The sequence below is a fragment of the Cherax quadricarinatus genome, unplaced genomic scaffold (genome assembly GCF_038502225.1).
Source record: "Cherax quadricarinatus isolate ZL_2023a unplaced genomic scaffold, ASM3850222v1 Contig126, whole genome shotgun sequence".
Taxonomy (NCBI): domain Eukaryota; kingdom Metazoa; phylum Arthropoda; class Malacostraca; order Decapoda; family Parastacidae; genus Cherax; species Cherax quadricarinatus.
This window is the reverse complement of record NW_027195152.1, coordinates 100,244-123,026: the sequence shown is the minus strand read 5'-3', so window position 1 is coordinate 123,026 and position 22,783 is coordinate 100,244. Positions and strand designations below refer to the sequence as shown.

Genomic DNA, 22,783 nt, shown 5'->3' with positions numbered 1-22,783 from the left:
GAACTATGCCCTGGAAAGCATCATATCGGCAACCATCACCACCTACCTGACCCTTAGTCAGGTCATTCCAGTTCAGCCCACCTAAGTAATTTTTCAGTCCTATGAAATCAGCCAAGCGAAAGTCAGGGACGGAGACTTGATTGCCATTATTAGGGGAATTCCATGATATATTAAAACTGAGTGATTTGTGATCACTTTCCCCAAGCTCATCATTAACCTCAAGATTATTAATTAGTGTTTCCCTACTGGCAAGAACCAAGTCAAGGAGGTTATTTCCCCTAGTTGGCTCTGTCACAAACTGTTTTAAAAAACAATCCTGGATCGTATCAAGAAAGTCACCTGACTCTAAATTTCCTGTCAAATTGCTCCAGTCAATCTGTCTATAGTTGAAATCTCCCATTAGCACAACATTTTCGTATGTAGATGCCTTACGAATTTCGTCCCATAGAAGTTTACTGCACTCCCTATCAAGATTTGGGGCCCTGTAAATCACACCCAAAATTAGTTTTTCTCGGCCCTCGAGAAGCTGTAACCAAACAGATTCAGTGGCTGACGCTTCTAATTTAATATCTTGTCTAACACAACAATTTAAATTGTCTCTGACATCGCTACTCCACCACCTTTCCTGTTGACCCTGTCAGTGTGGAATAATTTATAGCCTTGTATGTGACATTCAGAGGGCATCTCTCTATCTTTCAGATTGAGCCAGGTCTCTGTTATAGCAATAATATCTATGTTTCCTGCACTTGCAATTAATCTTAGCTCATCTATCTTATTTCTTACACTCCTGCTATTAGTATAGTAAACCTTAAGGGAGCTAGTCCCTTGCTGCCCTCTGCTGCCCCCCTTTGTTTGCTGACCTGATCTATTGTCTTTATTTATAACTTCATGCTGAATGCCTTTTATACATTTACTGTTTCCAACCCAAGTGTTGCAACCTGCTTGTTTCCCACACACACCCATACCTCTATCTTCCATCAGTTTAAAATCATAGGCATTTCACCAATGGCCTTCTCAATCGAGTCTGCAAGTGCTACCACCCCAGCCCCAGAGAGATGTACCCCATCCCTTGCATACATATCATGTTTGCCATAAAAGTTGTTCCAGTTGTCAATGAATGGGATTGCAAGTTCCTTGCAGTATCTGTCTAGCCAGCAATTTACACCAATTGCCCTAGACAACCATTCATTTCCTACTCCCCTTCTAGGCAAGATGCTACATATGATTGGGATCCCTCCCTTAGACTTAATGAAATCTATAGCTGACCTGTACTTATCTAGCAGCTCTTCTCTCCTACCCTTCCCAATATCATTTCCACCAGCACTGAGACAGATAATGGGCTTGTTCCCATTACCTGACATGATATTATCCAGCCTGTTGACAATGTCCCCAACACCAGCTCCAGGGAAGCACACTCTATCTCTCATCTTCTTATTCCTATTACAAAAAGCACGGTCAGTATATCTTACCTGAGAGTCACCAACCACAAGAATGCGCTTACCTCCATTAGCAGGGGCAGTAGTACCCTTACCTTCACTGGCCACTGAAGTACATTCATCCTGAAGAACAGAGAAGCGATTTCCTACCTTCAGATCTTCACTCTTAACTTTCCTTACTCTGATGCGCCTTCCATTACTGTGAACCACTCGCCACTTGTAGCAGGTGCTGGACTGCACCTCACTGCTGGTAGCCGTTGCTACCTCCCCAACTACAGCCTCCTCACAGCGAGAGACAGACTGCACCTCACTGCTAGAAGCCTCATTCCCCACAACTCCAGCCACCTCACACTCTCTCCCAGACCCATTGAGGTGGACCTTCAGCCTCCTAATCTCCTCCTGGAGAAGCAAGACCACCTCCTTCAACTCTCCAACCTCAATTTTTAAAACACTGCAGAAGCAAGCCATGCTTTGTAACCGACCACACTAATCCCCAAAGCAGCTCAGGGTCTGTGACCTCACGTGACGACTGACCACTGACGACAGACGACTGACCACTGACGACTGACGACTGACCACTGACGACTCAAACTGACCACTGACGACTGACTGACCACTGACGACTCTTTAACTCTAACGCTCTATATGCAGACGGGAAATCTTTCTCCCATCTCCCCTCATATACCAACTGATTTCGACACTTAGTTCTAAGAATTGTTCCCGCTAAAACCCGGATTCTGCTATTACCTTCAACATACCTCATAGCCCATGACACACAAATATAATCGGCTACGACATACGACACTGCACGTTGTACACAGATGTCAACCCCACCCACATCAAAACTCAACGCCCTAAGTACCGACAAACCTCCCCCCCCCAAACCATTCGTAAAACCCTGCTGAACCACGCACTTACTATACCTAAATCTTCACAGAAATACACAACATGAAACGCTGATTCGTCCTCCCCGCACGTTGAACAACTCCTGTCCTCCTCTATACGCCGATTAGACAACACCACCTCGGACGGCAGAATCCCGTGCAAAAATTTAAAAACCACTTCGCGTACTCGAGGAAGGAGACGTAACTGATGAACCCTCTTCCATATATCACACCACGCGTACATGGGGAACATTCCCTGAACTCTCACCTCAACTTTCACCATACCCACTCTTTCCAAAGTACTCAATTTAACGCTCCGCACGTCTCGCATGCACAGTAACACACGTAGCATCATATCGCACCTGATTACATCTGCCCGTCCCCACCACCTGCGCAAGTCACGATACATTTCTGTTAAACCACCATGCCTGTCACCCAGTCGGAGAAAACGACGTTTCACATAGCAAGCAAAGACTCGGACTCTTAAAGGAACAAGACCTAACCCTCCTTGACGCATTGGTGTCTCTACCACCGCTGTTGTGAGCTAGTCGCACCCTGATCCCCACAAAAATCTATAAACTCTATTTAAAAGATGTTTGAGATCCCCCTTTATTAGTGGATGCAGCGCAGCAACGTGCCAAACTTTACTATAAAGAAGAACATTAATTACTATCGCTCGCTGGTGTAGGGTTAAATGTCGTGGCCTGAGACTATTTATATTCCTCAAAACACTATTTACCACCCTCCCCGAATTACATGCCCTCGTCTTATCAACCTCTCTCATATACTGTATACCACATATGTTAACACAGTCAACCACCGTCCACCTCTCGCCCAATCTCCCAACTTCATAATCTTTGATTTTTCTTTGTTAACCCGCATTCCTGTTGCCTTACCAAATACATTACAAGTCTTCCCACAAAACTCAACTGCTCCCTCGTACGTACTAGGACAGTTGTATCATCTACATAACCTACTATGGCAGGTCGTTCACTACCCGAACCCCATGACGAATCTACTCCCCGCCCACAAACTGTCCAATAAAAAGGGTCCTGCATGCAAGCAAAGAGCATTTGAGACATAGGGCATCCCCGTCGAATGCCTCTATTCAATTTGACAAAGTCTCCTAACTTCCCATTAATTTGTACTTGAAACCCAGCACCATTATACAAAGAACGAGCCCACATGATGATCTCATTACCAAAACCCTGCCATCTCATAAACTTCCACAGCACATCCCTTTCTACACTATCAAAAGCAGCTTGCCAGTCTAAAGCCAAAACACCACCCCCGCCCCTCGTTCCGCATTCCTCAACAAACTCCCTGATATTCCCATGACCATCATACATCGTCCTACCTGGCACGCCAAACTGACCCTTATGTATTACCTTGTCAAACACTTTCTTAATCCTATTCATTAAAATTTTTGCATATAATTTATAATCACTACACATTAGTGATATTGGTCGGTAATCCTTAAGTGATACGGGTATGTCACATTTTTTAACTAACACCAAAACCGCCGTACTCTGCGACAAACCTAAACGACCCCCCTCCTTCATCGCATTGAGTATACGTACCAGAAAAGTCCGTATGACCTCCCAATGTTGAATATAAAATTCACATGGAATGCCATCAATACCTGGCGCCTTACCCTTGCACATTCCCTGCAAAGCCTCTCACATCTCAGCTTCAGTTATAGGCCCACCCATGAGAAAGTGATCATTATCATTCAACTCACATCGTACATTCTGCCCCAGTTCCCGTATTGCATCCACGCTTACTTCTTTATTTAGCATTTTGAGATTAAACCATTTATTAAAATAATAACTTATTCCTTCAGTTGTTGTTACAATCTGACCCTCACTATACCCTTCAACGCCATCCTGCACCACTAAACTCACGATTTCGGTCTCCTTCCTCCTTTGTGTCTGACAACGTAAGACACAAGCGGATGGCTTATCACCCCACACAGCCTCCTCGACTCCACTCGAAATACGCGCCCCATCAAAAACCGTATTTTTCAGCACCTGGATTGTCAATCTCGTCCACAGGGTAAATTCCAGATACCTCTCCTTGCGCATAACAGTGCTGTAAAGAACCCTCCAGGTACCTCAAAAATCCATACTCCAATCGAGAGGCCTCCTTACCCCGATGTACATAAAAATCCTTAATTCGAGGCTTCATAACCTCGTCCCATTGTCGCACTAAATCACTACCTTCCAAGAAGTCTACTCCCATAGACGTCCATAAGTGCGTGAAGAGTGTCTTATCTTCCGAACTTTGAAGTAAACGAGTATTTAACTTCCAATATCCTTTAAAACGAGTCGGGAGACCTCTCCAGTCGAGCTCTACGAGAACACCGCGATGGACGGAGAAATACACATCTAGCACACGCACTTTGGTTACAACTACGCGCCGAGACACATAAACCCTGTCTAAGCACGCAGCATAGTCCTTACGCACGAAAGTGTGCTCAATCCCTAAGTCACTGCTTCCACTTACATCCACCAACCCCAGACCAGACAACAAATCACCCAAAATAATCGAACAATAACCCGCTCCCCTCGGTTCTACGTCTTTACGGCGCACCACACAGTTCCAGTTGCCACCAACCACTGTTATATCAGGCAGAGATCTCAAATAGTACACAAGAACATCGTTAACATAAGTATTTTTAATATTAACGTCATGTTCAGCTGGCCCATATACTCCTACAAAACCAACCCGTTGAGTACCCCACTCACCTATGACGCGTACCACGCGACCCCCCCCCCCCCTTCCTCCCAATGTTTCATCACGATCGGGCTGGTCGCTTTTATTAACACAGCCACACCACCTTTCAAACGACTCGAGTGAGCCATATAAACATCATAACCATCTATCGCAAACGAACTTCCAACTTTATGGTTATGTTCTTGCACGAAACATAGGTCTACTGCAAAGCGATGCAACCACTCATGAACCTGCACTTGCTTTCTGTTATTTTTCATACCATTAATACTTATGGTTATACACCTAACTTTGCTAACGGTGGCTTTCCTCGAGGGACCACCACACCCTTTTTCCCTTTACGTTGACTAACGCCTAAGGCGCCACCTTTACCTTGTACATTCTCTGTTATATTACTCGCTGTCCTGGAACCACGCGACACCCCACCCGTGACTTCCGACCATGTCTTCTTCCCAGAACGTTGTCCAGGGGTCAAGACATCATCGGAGTCGGGCGAGGTAGCCGCACGCTTCCTAGGAACAGCATCCTCAGCTTTATCAGGACCTGTAATGTTCTCCTTGTGAACTTCTACCACAACAGTATGAACTCTCGGACCTTCTACCTCACGTTAATTAACTGATCGACATCCTTTAACTGTGTTCTCTCCTCATCTGAACACTCCAACGCAGGCACACACAGCACAGAATCATACTCCTGCGAAGCTAAAAGGTCGCTCAATGTCGATACAATGTTAGCTTCCATGTCAGCATCCTCTCTTGCTTGAGGGCTCTCACGTCCACCATGTTTTACCACATCATGGTTGACCGTACCAGGTAGAGTCACACAGGATGACTCCACGAGCATGGCCCGATCCACCTCATCACTCCACGATTTCAGGCACGGTAAGTCCTCGACTACTTCATCTTCATCTGCACAATGCGTTAAGCTGGCAATGTGATCCAATGCGCCGCAAAGGCGACAAGTTCGCCTCTGTCCAGGATATGTAACATACACCTGGGTACGGAACTCCTCTAGGTTTATGTACGAAGGTATTGGTTGGCGCAGGGACATTTTCAACATGAAAGACATTTCTTGTAAACCAGCAAAGTGGTCATCAGACCACCGACCCATAGTAACCTGGTGGATCGTCCCATAGTATTTGAAGGCATCACGTATGTCAACTTCGTTAGCCTCAAAAGGCACGTTTCGCAACTTAACTGTGACTGCTGGGGTGACTTGCTTGCTAACATCCTGATACTGGTTGACAATCTGCTCGTAGGTCTTGGTATCACAAAACTTGACGAAAATCCGGGATAGTCCATTTAAGGCAACGCCACACAGGGATTCACGCTGGATGCCATGTACATCGCGGATGATCATCGGCACCAACACATTAATCGATGCACTGGGGATTGTGCCCTTTATGAGGTCAATACACACAGTATTGACTCTCCTTCGAAAACCAGTCGCCATTGTTGTTGTCATCTCAAAGCTCCTCCACCAGGTGTCGGGACTGAGGAGAGACAACTGACGACCGCTCAGCACAGCGTCTGAGCAGATAATGGTGACAACGAATTACTGATCCCAGGCTATAACCTCTTCAGATGCGATAGACTAAACAGGCAACAAGGTGGGAGAGGGGTGGTTAACTTGTACGTCACAGAGTCTCTCATTTGCTCAGACCTACTAAACACCTCAAATGATGTAGTTGAAGCTTTGGTTGTATACAAGCCTGCGGATGCAACTTCCCAGAAATTCCTGGAGCAGCTTTTGAAAATTGACCACTGTCCGGAAAATCTCCCAACTACTGCTTCAGACATCTTGCTACTGGGAGATTTCAACTTGAGACACCTAAAATGGAGGAGTGTAGCAAATAATATTTTAGCAGAGATCACTCGAGGAGGCAGCTCAGATGAAAACTGACACACACACAAACTATTAAATCTCTGCACCAGAATCACCTTAAAGCAACAAATATTAGAAAATATGCTGGACCTCACCTTCACTAACAATGACGGTCTGATACATAATATAACCATATCAATGACAATACACTCAGATCACAACATAATATAGGTACAGACATGTATGCACAGGGCTCCAGACCAGCAAAATGTGATCAGTCATGAGAGTATCTTCACAAAACTCAACTTCAATAACAAAAACAAATAATGGGAACAAGTCAACTATGTCCTAAATGAAACAAGCTGGGAAGATATCCTAAACAACATGGATCCGAACCTTTGCCTAGAAAAAATAAACTCTCTGATTCTTGAGATCTCCTCAAGGCACATTCCACTAGGAAAATGTAAGAGAAGATGTAAACTAGAAAGAGAGAGACACTACCTATACAGACAAAGACGAAGAGACATAGAGTTGCTGAGGGGGGCCAATATATCTGAAATACGAAGGGAGGCACTGGTCAGTGAAATTGCAAATATCGAATTTTAGCTGAAGGAATCTTACAGGAGACAAGAATCGCAGGAAGAACTAAAAGCCATAAAGGAAATTAAAAAAAAAAATACTTCTTCTTTTAAGCTAAATCTAAGCGATAAACAACATCCAGTACTGGGCCCCTGCTTAGGCGAGATGGGACATACACAGATGACAGCCATGAAATGAGTGAGATACTGAAGTCCCAATACGACTCATTGTTCAGCGAGCTGCTACCCAGAGTAATGGTGGATAATCCAAATGAATTCTTTATGAACGAAACCCAAAATTTGGTGATCTCAAAAATCTCGGAAATTATCCTAACACTATAACACTTTGAAAAAGCAATAAATGACATGGCCATGCACTGTACCCCAGACCCAGACTCATGGAACTGCAAGAAGCCCCTGTCACGTGCATTCAGCATTTTACAGAGAGTATGGACACAGGGGTCATCCCACACTCACTAATAACAACAGACATGGCCCCACTCAACAAAAGTGGCAGTAAAGCAAACTGAAAAGAACTTCAGACCAATAGCACTAATATGACATAAAAATCTTTGAGAGGGTTCCAAGAAGCAAGATAGCCAACCACCTAGATACTCATCAATTACAAAACCCAGGGCAACAAGGGTTTAGAGCAGGTCGCTCCTGCCTGTGCCAGCTACTAGACCACTATGACAAGGTCCTGGATGCTGTAGAGGATAAACAAAATACAGATGTAGTATACACGGACTTTGCAAAAGCTTCCGACAAGTGTGACCATGGTGTAATAGCACACAAAATGCGTGATTAAGGAATAACAGAAAAAGTTGGTAGATGGATCAATAATTTCCTCACAAACAGAACACAAAGAGTAGTAGTCAACAGAGTAAAGTCCGAGGCAGCTACGGTGAAAAGCTCTGTTCCGCAAGGCACAGTACTCACTCCCATTTTGTTCCTCATCCTCATATTAGATATATACAGGGATATAAACCACAGTGCCTTGTCTTCCTTTGCAGATGACACCCGAATCTGCATGACAGTGTCTTCCATTGCAGACATTGCAAGGCTCCAGGCGGACATAAACCAAATCTTTCAATGGGCTGCAGAAAACAATATGAAATTCAACGATGAGAAATTTCAATTACTTCGATATGGTAAACATGAGGAAATTAGAACTTCATCAGAGTATGAAACAAATTCCAACCACACAATAGAGCGAAAAACTAACGTCAAAGACCTGGGAGTGATCATGTCGGAGGATCTCACCTTCAAGGACCATAACATTGTATCACTCGCATCTGCTACAAAAATGACAGGATGGATAATGAGAACCTTCAAAACTAGGGACACCAAGCCCATGATAATTCACTTGAAATCGCTTGTTCTCTCTAGGAAAGAATACTGCTGTACACTAACTGCTTCTTTCAAGGCAGGCGAAGTTTCTGACCTGAAGAGTTTACAAAGAGGTTTCACGGCGCACATAAGCACGATAAGGCACCTAAATTACTGGGAATGATTGAAGTCCCTTGATTTGTATTCCCCGGAATGCAGGTGAGAGAGATACATGATAATATACACTTGGAAAATTGTAAAGAGATTAGTACTAAACTTGCACACGAAAATCACTCCCTACGAAAGCAAATGATTTGGCAGGAGATGCAACATTTCCCCATTGAAAAGCAGGGGCGTCACTAGTACACTGAGAGACAACACAATAAGTGTCTGGGGCCCAAGATTGTTCTTCTGCCTCCCAGCATACATAAGGGGGATTACCAATAGACCACTGGCTGTCTTCAAGAAGGCATTGGACAGGCACCTGAAGTCGGTACCTTACCAGCCGGGCTGTTATTCCTACGTCAGTTTGCGTGCGTCCAGCAGCAACAGCCTAGTTGATCAAACCCTGATCCACCACGAGGCCTGGTGTCAGACCGTGCCGCGGGGGCGTTGACCCCCGAGACCCCTATCCAAGTATTCTCCAGGTATACCACTTCGGAGCATTGCTGGAGTGGAGACAGTCAGTGGCAACCACTCCAAAACAACATATATAAATGAAAGCAAATAAAGCCCCCTGCAAACATTTATTATGATAATAGTATTTACAAATATACAGGGTCTAGAGCCATCAACAAACAGCATAATGCCTTTCATCAGTGGACTGCTCACAGAATTAAATGTAATGTTTCCAACTTTCATAGATACCCACACTAAAGATCACTTTCACAACGAAATGTGGATCCCAGGTTGCAACTTATTCAGGTATGACAGAAAGAATAGGCAATAAGGGGGGGTTGCCTGTATGTCATAGAGTCTCTCACTTGCTCAGAATTACTAAATACCACAAATGATGTAGCTGAATTTTTGGCAGTAATCACAGAAAAACCAAAGCCTTGCCACCAGGTGCAGCTTCCCAAAACTTCAAGGAACAGTTTTTGATAACTGACTACTGTCGGGAAAATTTTTCAACACCAGCCCTAAACATCTTGTTGTTGGGTGATTTGAACTTAAGACACCTAAAATGGAAGAATGAGGCAAATAATGTTATAGCAGTGAAAACCACCATGAGGCAACTCAGGTAAGAATTCACACACACACGAGCTATGAAATCTCTGAAGCAAATTCCCTTTATACCAACAAGTAGTGGAGCCAACAAAACTGAAAAATACACTTGACCTTATCTTCACTAATGACGATGATCTGGTACGAAATTTAACAGTATCAAAGGCAATACAGTCGGATCACAGCATAATCTAAGGACAGACGTGTATGGGCAGGGCTCCTGACCAACAATGTGAGATCAGTTATGAGGGTGCCTTCACCAAATTCAACCTCAATAACAGAAACATACAGTGGGATCAACCATGTCCTAAACGAAACATACTGGGAAGATATTCTAAACAACACAAATCTGAACCTTTGCATAGAAACAATTAACTCCGTGGCACTTCAGGAATGCTCAAGACACATTATCCTAAGAAAAAAGATGTAGACAAGAAAGAGACACTTTCTCTACAGGCGATGGCAAAAGAATCGCAGAGCTGCTCAAAGAGTCCAGTCTGTTTGAAATACGGAAAGAGGTACTGGTCAGAGAAATAGAAAATATCGAACTTAAGCTTAAAAATTCATAGAGGTGTCAAGAAACACAGGAGAAACTTGAAGTAATAAATAAAATTGATAGAAACCCAAAATAATTTTTTTTCTTATGCCAAATCTAGGGCAAAAACAGTATCCAGTATTGGACCCCTGCATAGATGAGATGGGACTTACACAGACGACAACAAAGAATTGAGTAAGATACTCAAGTCCCAATATAAATCAGTGTTTCGTGAGCTGTTAATCAGACTGAGGGTCGACAATCTGAATGAATTATTTCATGAACGACGCTCAAAATTTAGTTAATTTAAGAATTTCTGATATACAGTAGACCATTATTTAGCACGAGTTCATCTGGCACGATTTGAGTATAGCATGACTGAAGAATTGCGGCACAATTTTATGTAACACGTCGTATGATGAATTTAAGAAACACAATAAGTGTCAGGGGCCCAAGACTATTCAATCGCCTCCCAGCATACATAAGGGGGATTACCAATAGACCCCTGGCTGTCTTCAAGCAGGCACTGGACAAGCACGTTAAGTCAGTAATGACCAGCCTGGCTGTGGTTCATATGTTGGACTGCGTGCAACCAGCAGTAAGAGCCTGGTTGATCAGGCCCTGATCCACCATGAGACCTGGTCACAGACCGGGCCCCAGCGGCGATGACCTCCGGAATTCTCTCCAGGTAAACTTCAGGTAAAGTCCAGGCATCAGGGTGCACCTTAAGCATTCATTGCAACAGGCTTAAATCGCTGTATCTTTGCAAAGCCGAAAATGTACAAAATGTACATCACACAGTACAAATGTACATCACACAGTACAAATGTACATCACACAGTACAAATGTACATCACACAGTACAAATGTACATCACACAGTACAAATGTACATCACACAGTACAAATGTACATCACACAGTACAAATGTACATCACACAGTACAAATGTACATCACACAGTACAAATGTACATCACACAGTACAAATGTACTGTACAGTACAGTACAGTACAAATGTACATCATACGCAGGAAGGAATGCATATAAATGACCTCATAGGGGACAGGAGCCGTAGTGGGGAAACAAGTGTAGTCAAAGATAAGATAAAACCAATATTGCAAACAAGAAATACAACAGGAAATAGCAAACAAGAGGACTCCACTAGCAATAGTGAGGATATATTACCAAAAACAACTGGTGGGAGTTCCATTGTTGGTGCTAGGGAAGATAGGAATAAGACAGGTAAACATGCACCAAGAGGGAATACAGTCACAGAAACCCAAGGCAAACGGAAACCAAGCCTGTGCACATACTATGCACTTGGTATCTGCAGACATGGGAAATCTGGAAAAACAGATGGGACGTGCAACTATGACCACCCTAGAAAATGCCATGCCCATATGACAACAGGAAAATGCAAACTCCCTTCCTGTAAGCTCTTTCACCCTGAAATGTGTACCTCTTCAGTACAGGAAAGACTGTGCTATAACTTAAATTGCCAGGCACACCATCTAAAGGGGACAAAAAGATACAAAACATCCAGGCCATGGGAAAACCTGGGTAGCCACAGCCACTCAAGAAGGAGAGGTTTTTTAGTGCCAGGAAGGAAAAAAAACTGGCAGGAAATGGCAGAAATTGTACACCAAATCCAGTCATTCCCCCCAGTACCAACAATACCACCAGTCCGATAACATTCTTCTTGGCAAATATACAGGGTCTAAAGCCAGCAACAAACAACAAAATACCTTTCATCCGTGGACTGCTTGCAGAGGCAAAGGCAATGTTCGCGGCTTTCACTGAGACCCACATAAAGGATCACTTGGACAACGAAATATGGATCCCAGGTTACAACCTATACAGATGTGACAGAGTGAACAGGCAAAAGAAGGGGGATGGGTTGGCCTGTACATTGCAGAGTCACTTGTTTGCACAGAACTGCTAAATGCCTCAAATGATGTAGTGGAAGTTTTAGCAGTAAAGGTCGAGAAATAAAACCTAGTCATTGTGGTAGTCTACAAGCCTCCGGATGCAACATCCCAGCAATTCCAGGAACAGCTGTTAAAAATTGACCACTGTCTGGAAAATCTTCCAGCTCCTGCACCCAACATCTTGCTCCTGGGGGGATTTCAACTTAAGGCACCTAAAATGGAGGAATATAGCAAATAATATTGTTGCAGTAATAACACCAGGAGGCAGCTCTGATGAAAACTCACACTCACGCGAGCTTTTAAATCTCTGCACAAAATTCAATTTAAACCAGCAAATAATAGAGCCTACTAGACTGGAGAATACACTAGACCTCATCTTCACTAACAATGATGATCTGATAAGAAATGTCACCATATCAAAAACAATATACTCAGATCACAACATAACTGAGGTTCAGTCATGAATGCACGGAGCCCCAGACCGACATAATGAGATTAGTCACGAGGGAGCATTCACCAAATTCAACTTCAATAACAAAAACATAAAGTGGGACCAAGTAAACCAAGTCCTAACCGATATAAGCTGGGAAGATATACTAAGCAACACAGACACCAACTTATGCCTAGAACAGATTAACTCGGTGGCACTCGATGTATGCACAAGGCTTATTCCTCTAAGAAAAAGGAGGAGTAGATGTAAAATAGAAAGAGACAGGCGCTCCCTTTACAGGCGACGGAAAAGAATAACAGAGCGGCTAAAAGAGGTCAATATATCTGAAATGCGTAGGGAGACACTGGTCAGAGAAATAGCAAGCATCGAACTTAAGCTAAAAGAATCCTTTAGGAGTCAGGAATCACGGGAAGAACTAAAAGCCATAAATGAAATCGAAAGAAACCCAAAGTATTTCTTCTCCTATGCCAAATCAAAATCGAGAACAACGTCCAGTATTGGGCCCCTACTTAAACAAGATGGGTCCTACACAGATGACAGCAAGGAAATGAGTGAGCTACTCAAGTCCCAATATGACTCAGTTTTTAGCAAGCCGCTAACCAGACTGAGAGTCGAGGATCAAAATGAATTTTTTATGAGAGAGCCACAAAATTTGATTAACACAAGCCTATCCGATGTTATCCTGACGTCAAATGACTTCGAACAGGCGATAAATGACATGCCCATGCACTCTGCCCCAGGGCCAGACTCATGGAACTCTGTGTTCATCAAGAACTGCAAGAAGCCCCTATCACGAGCCTATTCCATCCTGTGGAGAGGGAGCATGGACACGGGGGTCGTCCCACAGTTACTAAAAACAACAGACATAGCCCCACTCCACAAAGGGGGCAGTAAAGCAACAGCAAAGAACTAGAGACCAATAACACTAACATCCCATATCATAAAAATCTTTGAAAGGGTCCTAAGAAGCAAGATCACCACCTATCTAGAAACCCATCAGTTACACAACCCAGGGCAACATGGGTTTAGAACAGGTCGCTCCTGTCTGTCTCAACTATTGGATCACTACGACAAGGTCCTAAATGCACTAGAAGACAAAAAGAATGCAGATGTAATATATGCAGACTTTGCAAAAGCCTTCGACAAGTGTGACAATGGCGTAATAGCGCACAAAATGCGTGCTAAAGGAATAACAGGAAAAGTCGGTCGATGGATCTATAATTTCCTCACTAACAGAACACAGAGAGTAGTAGTCAACAGAGTATAGTCCGAGGCAGGCACGGTGAAAAGCTCTGTTCCACAAGGCACAGTACTCGCTCCCATCTTGTTCCTCATCCTCATATCTGACATAGACAAGGATGTCAGCCACAGCACCGTGTCTTCCTTTGCAGATGACACCCGAATCTGCATGACAGTGTCTTCCATTGCAGACACTGCAAGGCTCCAGGCGGACATCAACCAAATCTTTCAGTGGGCTGCAGAAAACAATATGAAGTTCAACGATGAGAAATTTCAATTACTCAGATATGGTAAACATGAGGAAATTAAATCTTCATCAGAGTACAAAACAAATTCTGGCCACAAAATAGAGCGAAACACCAACGTCAAAGACCTGGGAGTGATCATGTCGGAGGATCTCAACTTCAAGGACCATAACATTGTATCGATCGCATCTGCTAGAAAAATGACAGGATGGATAGTGAGAACCTTCAAAACGAGGGATGCCAAGCCCATGATGACACTCTTCAGGTCACTTGTTCTATCTAGGCTGGAATATTGCTGCACACTAACAGCACCTTTAAAGGCAGGTGAAATTGCTGACCTAGAAAATGTACAGAGAACCTTCACGGCGCGCATAACGGAGATAAAACACCTCAATTACTGGGAGCGCTTGAGGTTCCTGAACCTGTATTCCCTGGAACGCAGGCGGGAGAGATACATGGTTATATACACCTGGAAAATCCTAGAGGGACTAGTACCGAACTTGCACACGAAAATCACTCACTACGAAAGCAAAAGATCTGGCAGACGATGCAACATCCCCCCTTAAAGCAATTACAATTGAGAGTCTTGTGCCTTTATTATATTATTAGATTAATCACAGTTTTACTCTAGCTCATTCTAGCTCAATACATAGTCAATACCAAATTCACTATATTAGACCATAGTGCAATTACTAGTGAGAGACTGGTGCTATTTGTAATTTGTATTTTTATATTATTAGACTAAACCTAGTTGTACTATAGCTCTTTCTAGCTCAATACATAGTCAATACCAAATTCACTATATTAGACCATAGTGCAATTACTAGTGAGAGACTGGTGCTATTTTTAATTTGCATTTTTATATTATTAGATTAAATTCAGTTGTTCCATAGCTCATTCTAACTCAATACATAGTCAATACCAAATTCACTATATTAGACCATAGTGCAATTACTAGTGAGAGACTAGTGCTATTATTAATTTGTATTTTTATATTATTAGATTAAACCTATTGTACTATAGCTCATTCTAGCTCAAAACATAGACTCCACAAAAGTCATTATTAGACCTTAGTGCAATTACAAGTGAGAGCCTTGTTCTATTTTTAATTTGTATCTATATATTACTAGTTTATACCTAGTTGTACTTTAGTTCATTCCAGCACATCACATAGACAACATCAACTTCATTATGTGTAGTAGTGACTATACTCTACATGACCAAAATACTCTAGCTATATACTTGTCCAAACTTCCTACCACTACAGATATCAGTACTAGAACTCAACACACAACTCAGGATATAAATAACCATAATTTAAACCTAGAAGATGATTGATCACGTTGACCCTGATCTAAACCTCCATAATCTGACACCCAATCAAAACCTATTGGAAAGTAACTGCCTTTATTACACAGCATCACAAGCCAGCACTATCCTAAACAATGCTAAAAGTCTATCAGTACTTAACTACAACATCAGGTCCTTAAGCAAACACTATGATGACCTCCTAGCACTCCTTGAATCACTAAAGACACCCTTCTCCTGCATTATTCTTACTGAGACCTGGCTTAAGCAGGACACAATAGATATCTACCCTCTACCAGGATACACAGCAATTCACAACTGCAGACCAAACCAAGTTGGGGGTGGTATTGCAATCTATTACTCTAACCAATTATCTTGTATTAGCACCACTTGCTTTAGTGATGTATATGGGGAATACATTTTTGCTAATTTTACTGTAAAAAACCTTAAGACGCCTATAACAATCGGTGCCATTTACCGGATACCTCACACAAACATCCCAAATTTCAGTGAGAAATTAAAGTCACTAATAACAAACAGACAAATGAATAAGCACCACCTTCTCTTAGCTGGAGACTTCAACATCAACCTTGGCTTACTAGATGATTAGCCTGTAACTGATTTCATCAACAATATGAACAACACACTTCTCATACCAACAATAACTAAACCAACCAGGCTCACTGAGACAAGTGCAACCATAATAGACCACATATGGACCAATATACTAGCCCCCCTTAAATCAGGGATAATCACAGATAGCACTACAGACCACTACCCTACCTTCCTCCTGACAAACATTAGTAAACCACCACTTGAATACAACAAAGTCTCATTTAGACTCCATGACGAGGCCTCAGTAAGGAAGTTCACAGCTGACCTAGAGACTGTTGACTGGCCTACAGAATTCTCCAAGGCCAATGGTATTGATGACTGGACAGACATTTTTCTTAACAAATTACTTAGACTATACAACAAACATTGTCCTATAAAAACAAAACAGATCACAAACAAACGGCTTGGTTGCCCATGGCTAACCAGCACCAATCTGAAATCCATTGACAAGAAACACCAATATGAAAAGCAATATAGACAGGGCTTAATACACAAAGATACTCTTAATGACTATTCATCAGCTCTCACCAAAGTAATAAAGAAAGCCAAACAACTATACTACTCCAGTAGATTCACAGACACTAGAGGAGATATAAAAAAGACCTTGAAAACACTCTCTCAGATTCTAGGGAGACACAAACTGAGAAAAACCAAGAATATTGTCCTAACTAAACCTAATGAAACACAACTACATCCCACTGACACAGCTAACAAGATAAACGACTTCTTCTCAACCATAGGATCTAATCTCGCCAGTAAAATCCCACATACCAATGCCCATGCCGGGGACTACCTAGATGGGAATTTCCCTAATTCCTTCTATCTTGCACCAACTGAGCCCACGGAAGTCACCGAGATAATAAAGTCACTTAAAAATAACTCGGGGAATCTGTCTCATGTCCCACCATTACTGTACAAGCGAGCGGCCCATGTCCTTTCGCATGCTATTTCATTACTCTTTAACAAGTCACTAGAGACTAGCACCTTCCCGAAACTACTCAAGATGGCAAGGGTTACACCAATACATAAAGGTGGTGACCCTACAGACTTAAACAACTATAGGCCAATATCTAACTTACCATTGCTATCCAAAATCTTTGAGAAACTCGTGCACAGGAGACTGTATTCATTTATAACGGCTCAAAACATACTCAACCCCTGCCAATTTGGATTCAGGAAAAATAAAAGCACTAATGATGCAATCATAAAAATGCTAGATCTGCTTTACACAGCATTGGAAAATAAGGAATATCCACTAGGAATTTTTATTGACCTAAGAAAAGCTTTTGACACAGTAGACCACGACATCCTACTCCACAAACTTGATCATTACGGTATAAGAGGCCATGCGCTTGCTTATTTCAAATCTTACATTACTAATAGGTATCAGTATGTCACCATTAAAGACACAGCATCAGCTACACGGCCGCTTGATACTGGAGTTCCGCAGGGAAGTGTCCTTGGTCCCCTGCTCTTCCTCATATACATCAATGACCTTCCAAACGTACCCCAACACCTGAAACCCATTCTCTTTGCTGACGACACGACTTATGTCATCTCTCACCCTAATCTTGCCACCCTGAACACCACTGTGAATGAGGAGCTGATCAAAATATCGACTTGGATGAAGGCCAATAAACTTATGCTTAACACTGACAAAACCTACTATATTATGTTTGGTAGCAGAGCAGGAGATGCACAAATTAACATTAAGATTGACAACACTCTAATTACCAGAAATAATGGGGGCAAATTCCTAGGCTTATACCTTGACAACAACCTGAATTTCAGCACCCATATCCAGCATATAACCAAAAAAGTATCCAAAACGGTTGGGATCCTCTCCAAGATACGATACTACGTGCCACAAAATGCCCTTCTCACACTATACCACTCACTTATTTATCCATACCTCACCTATGCTATTTGTGCTTGGGGATCAACTGCAGCAACACACCTAAAGCCAATAATAACCCAACAAAAAGCTGCAGTAAGAATAATCACTAAATCCCATCCCTGGCAACACACCCCCCCTACTCTTCATAGACCTAAACTTACTCCCTGTTCAGTACATCCACACTTACTACTGTGCAATCTATATCTACAGGGCCTTAAACTCTAATATCGACCTTGACCTAAAACGCTTTCTTGATAGTTGTGACAGAACCCACAGGCATAACACCAGACACAAACATCTCTACGACATTCCCCATGTCCGACTAAACCTTTACAAAAATTCAATGTATGTCAAAGGCCCTAAAATCTGGAATACCCTACCTGAGAACTCTAGAACTGCAGACACATTCATCACCTTCAAAACTACCATTAGAAAACATCTTATCTCCCTGATACACCCTGTCAACTAACTACACGAATACCACCTGGTGGTTCACACTTACACTCACTGACTCATTTGACCATAAACAGAAATATTAATCTCAATATTAAAATAATGAATCCTGTGATATTCCAATACTGAAACTATGTACTGTGCCAAAACAAAAGCATTTACATTGCTAAACTCACAAACTAGTATTTAGTCACTTAGCCATAATACCAACTTACCTCATAATTTGTAATATCTTTCAATTAAGAATAAAACTAAGTCTGCCCGAAATGCCTAGCCATGCTAAGCGTTCTAGTGGTACACTCTGTAATCACTATTTTACTACATGTAAACCACACAATAAGGAAATTTCTGTAAACTCAGCATTGTAATCCTTATAGAGAATAAACTTTGAATTTGAATTTGAATGAAAAGCAGGGGTGTCACTAGCACGTTAAGAGACAATACAATAAGTGTCAGGGGCCCGAGACTGTTCAACTGCCTCCCAGCATACATAAGGGGGATTACCAACAGACCCCTGGCAGTCTTCAAGCTGGCACTGGACAAGCACCTAAAGTTGGTTCCTGATCAGCCGGGCTGTGGCTCGTACGTTGGTTTGCGTGCAGCCAGCAGTAACAGCCTGGTTGATCAGGCTCTGATCCACCAGGAGGCCTGGTCACAGACCGGGCCGCGGGGCCGTTGACCCCCGGAGCTCTCTCCAGGTAAACTCCAGGTAAACAAATATGGCTGGCTCGCTGTGCGCTTTCGTACCACATCGTTTATTGTAGTTCATTTGTATGACTATCGTATACTTTACGAATTTTTATCTCACAGTAATTTGAATTCGTTGTATTGATTCGATTTTTTTTATCAGTTATAACTAAACGATGTTGAATGAAATGACGTTATTCGAGGACCTGCTGTGTTCACCAACATATATGACGACTCCGACGTAGGATTATTCTCTGCCAACACGTATGTCAGCACCAGTGAAGATGTGCTCTCTCCGTCGTCCCCGCTGACAACTCTCACCCCGGGTCGAACCTCACCATGATCAAACTCACAGCCTGAGTCGTCCCAGATTGTTAAGATAAGATTTCGTTCGGATTTTTAACCCCGGAGGGTTAGCCACCCAGGATAACCCAAGAAAGTCAGTGCGTCATCGAGGACTGTCTAACTTATTTCCATTGGGGTCCTTAATCTTGTCCCCCAGGATGCGACCCACACCAGTCGACTAACACCCAGGTACCTATTTGCTGCTAGGTGAACAGGACAACAGGTGTAAGGAAACGTGTCGAAATGTTTCCACCCGCCGGGAATCGAACCCGGGCCCTCCGTGTGTGAAGCGGGAGCTTTAGCCACCAGGCCACCGGGTCACCAATATGTTCATACCCGACATTTTTTATACTAGGATGTGCTCCTTTATTTCATTATATGTTTGTCGGCTTAATGCTTCTGTTTTTATTATTATAATATGTTAGGTTAATACTGGAAACTGTTTCCCAATAATGGTGCAATTGTCTTGATGCACCAGGTAAATGACCGGACGCTAGTTTAACTGCCGGCTTCTCCTGACCGACCTCATGTGGGGGTATATGGTCACTGTGTCAGTCAGTAGGTTCACAACACTCTGAGTAGCACTCTCCCACCTAGTCTGATCTCTGGTTTCTAAGTGTTCTCTGTTCATCGATAAATCTTCCTGTCCAGATAATTTAAATTTAAGAAGAGATTGGTAAGGATTATGTTAGCAAGTAACTTTGTCACATACTGATTGCTTAACTCTACTAGTGGGAATTATGTCTTCCCAGTAAACTCTTGTGTCGTAACAATAGCTTTGTATAGATAATTCTATCCTTTGTGTAAAGGGAAAAAGTAATTTTATTGCTCTGTTTTAATTAAAATATAGTTCATAGAAATATGAAGATCCTAACTAAGTTTTATTGTTATTAAAGACACGGATTTTACTTGAGTTTTGGTCATCCTACAGAAAGAAGGTTTTAAGTCTTTGATTAAAAAAGCTATATTTGCAGCACTAAAACCTTGTTGCTATGGAGTTCTCCCCTAGACAATAGCCAACTTAGCAACTGATACCCCATCAGAGATCAGTGGCCTAATGTTAAACTCTCCATACCGCAACACAAATGTTGACGGTTTTGAAGGGACTTGAGCTAGAGTTCGTTATAGCCATGGTGGGAAATTCATCTGTAAAAACTTGGATTTGGAGTCAGTGGGACCCATGCTAACCTCCCTATGGTGTATAAATATACCTAGTTGGGTGATTCTTATTGTAGCCAGCTGTCCTGGAGTTTAAAGACTCACTTGCCGCAAGTTCAATCCCCACCTGTACCGTGGTTTGCCTTTCTTATGCCTTGTCATTCCTACCTCTCCGCTATAGTCAATGTTCTGCCTGCAATGCTGCTCTCCTGCATTGCGCTTCCCACAGTAGACTGTCCTGAATACAGTGCTTACCTGCCTACCGTGCTGCTCTGCCTACCGTGCTGTTCTGCCTGTCGTTCTGCCATCCCTGTCGTGCTATCCTGCCTTCTGCGCTGCCCTGGCTACCATGCTGCCCTGCCTGCTGTGCTGCCCTGCCTGCCGTACTACCCTGCCTCCAGCGTTGCTTGTAATCAGTGTTTCAGCCTAGTGTGCCGCCTCTTTTTGATGGGCCAGAGTTTTTCAGCACCAACTCCAGTACTGAGGGACTGATTACCTCGTCTTTTGTACATAGTTCTACAGTCTTCACGTTTTTCGTTGGATTTTATCGATAAAGCCACTGGATGGCGAAACGTCTAAAAATGAAGATGTCGCACATGTCTAATTCTTTATCTTGTTGGTATTGTGGATCATTTATGTATACCATTCCTCTTGCACATAAATCATTTGCATAAATTTACCTGCTCGCCCTCTTATGTAAAAGTGCGATGCCATAGTTTTGGCCCCCATGAGATTCCTTTGTTTCTACTTTACTCCAGGTCAAGTCGACCCACTCTTGGTCAATGAACGTATGTACGCTTATCAGCTGGTATTTATTTTCTTCCATGCTTAAACCCGCCTTATGGAGGTGGGTAATGTAACGTATCAGTGACCTGTTTCCCCCAACTCTCACTTCTCGACCAGCTGTCCGGCAATTATCTCCTCTCCAGTGCCCACTCTCGTGGAGCTAGAGAGGACAACAAAGTGGTAGGGGCAGGAATAGTCATACACAGTAAGACACAGGAAACAGTGGAACACTTACCGAGATATTCAAGATGAGGTAGACTGGAAGTTACAAACACTCGTAACTTTGGCAGGAGCCGTTGAGCGTAGTCATCGTTCACAAGAACCAGGTAGAGAGACTTCAGGGTGGAAGGAAGCAGTTCTAACACGTCACTGCTCAGATGACCCCGGAAGCCTTCCAGGCTACTAATATACCAGGATAAAGCAAGTATGAGTAACACTTTTTCATTCACTAAACTCACCAGCTACACTTGAACACTGTATATTACACCAGGCAGTCTTGAAGAGAAGTGGATCTCAATCAACACTCTTTACTAATTTGAAATTTCATATTTCACCATTAATTAACTCCAAAATAATAAAAAAAACAGCTCAGTCATAAAACTTTTTGACATATCTCTAACGGAAAATATTACATTCACTAAAATTTACACCATTTCATTATATTTACACAATTTCACTAACTTGATCATCAAAATCCCAACTGTCACTAAACTTAAAACAATTTCACTCACTCATTCACTTAGGGGGCTGTATAGCAATTTTCCGCGCACACTCAGAAAAAAAAAAAACGAAAAATTATGGTGTGGCATGCAAAGAGTACGTAACCTTTATTCGGCGCATGTACACACCCTCATTTACAGGCTATCTCCTCCAACCAGCGAACCAGGTTGCTAAGAGTTGATGATGGGGCCCCGTCGTTCAACTAGTGACCAGGTTCTAGCCAATAAAAAGATGGTTTTGGCAATCGCAGAGGTTATGTGGGTACCACTCTCCTGTCTGCCCTTGTCATTCCCATTCTAGAGCTGGTTGAAGCACGGTCTGCTATCTTGTGGCTTCTATTTCTGCCTTGCTTACCGTGGAGTGCACTATACTTATCACTGTACATAGTGTACATATTGCTGTTCTAAA

General features: G+C 42.7%; 1 protein-coding gene across 2 annotated transcripts in view; it reads right to left on the bottom strand.

The window, feature by feature from the left end:
* The window catches only part of LOC128700450 (uncharacterized), a 116,007-nt gene that overhangs the window by 55,549 nt on the left and 37,675 nt on the right, over positions 1-22,783 (bottom strand). For both annotated transcript variants that reach the window (XM_070080065.1, XM_070080064.1), the window contains exon 2: positions 21,891-22,057. In XM_070080065.1, coding sequence (XP_069936166.1) covers positions 21,891-22,057 — 167 coding nt within the window. The remainder of the gene's footprint in view (positions 1-21,890; positions 22,058-22,783) is intronic.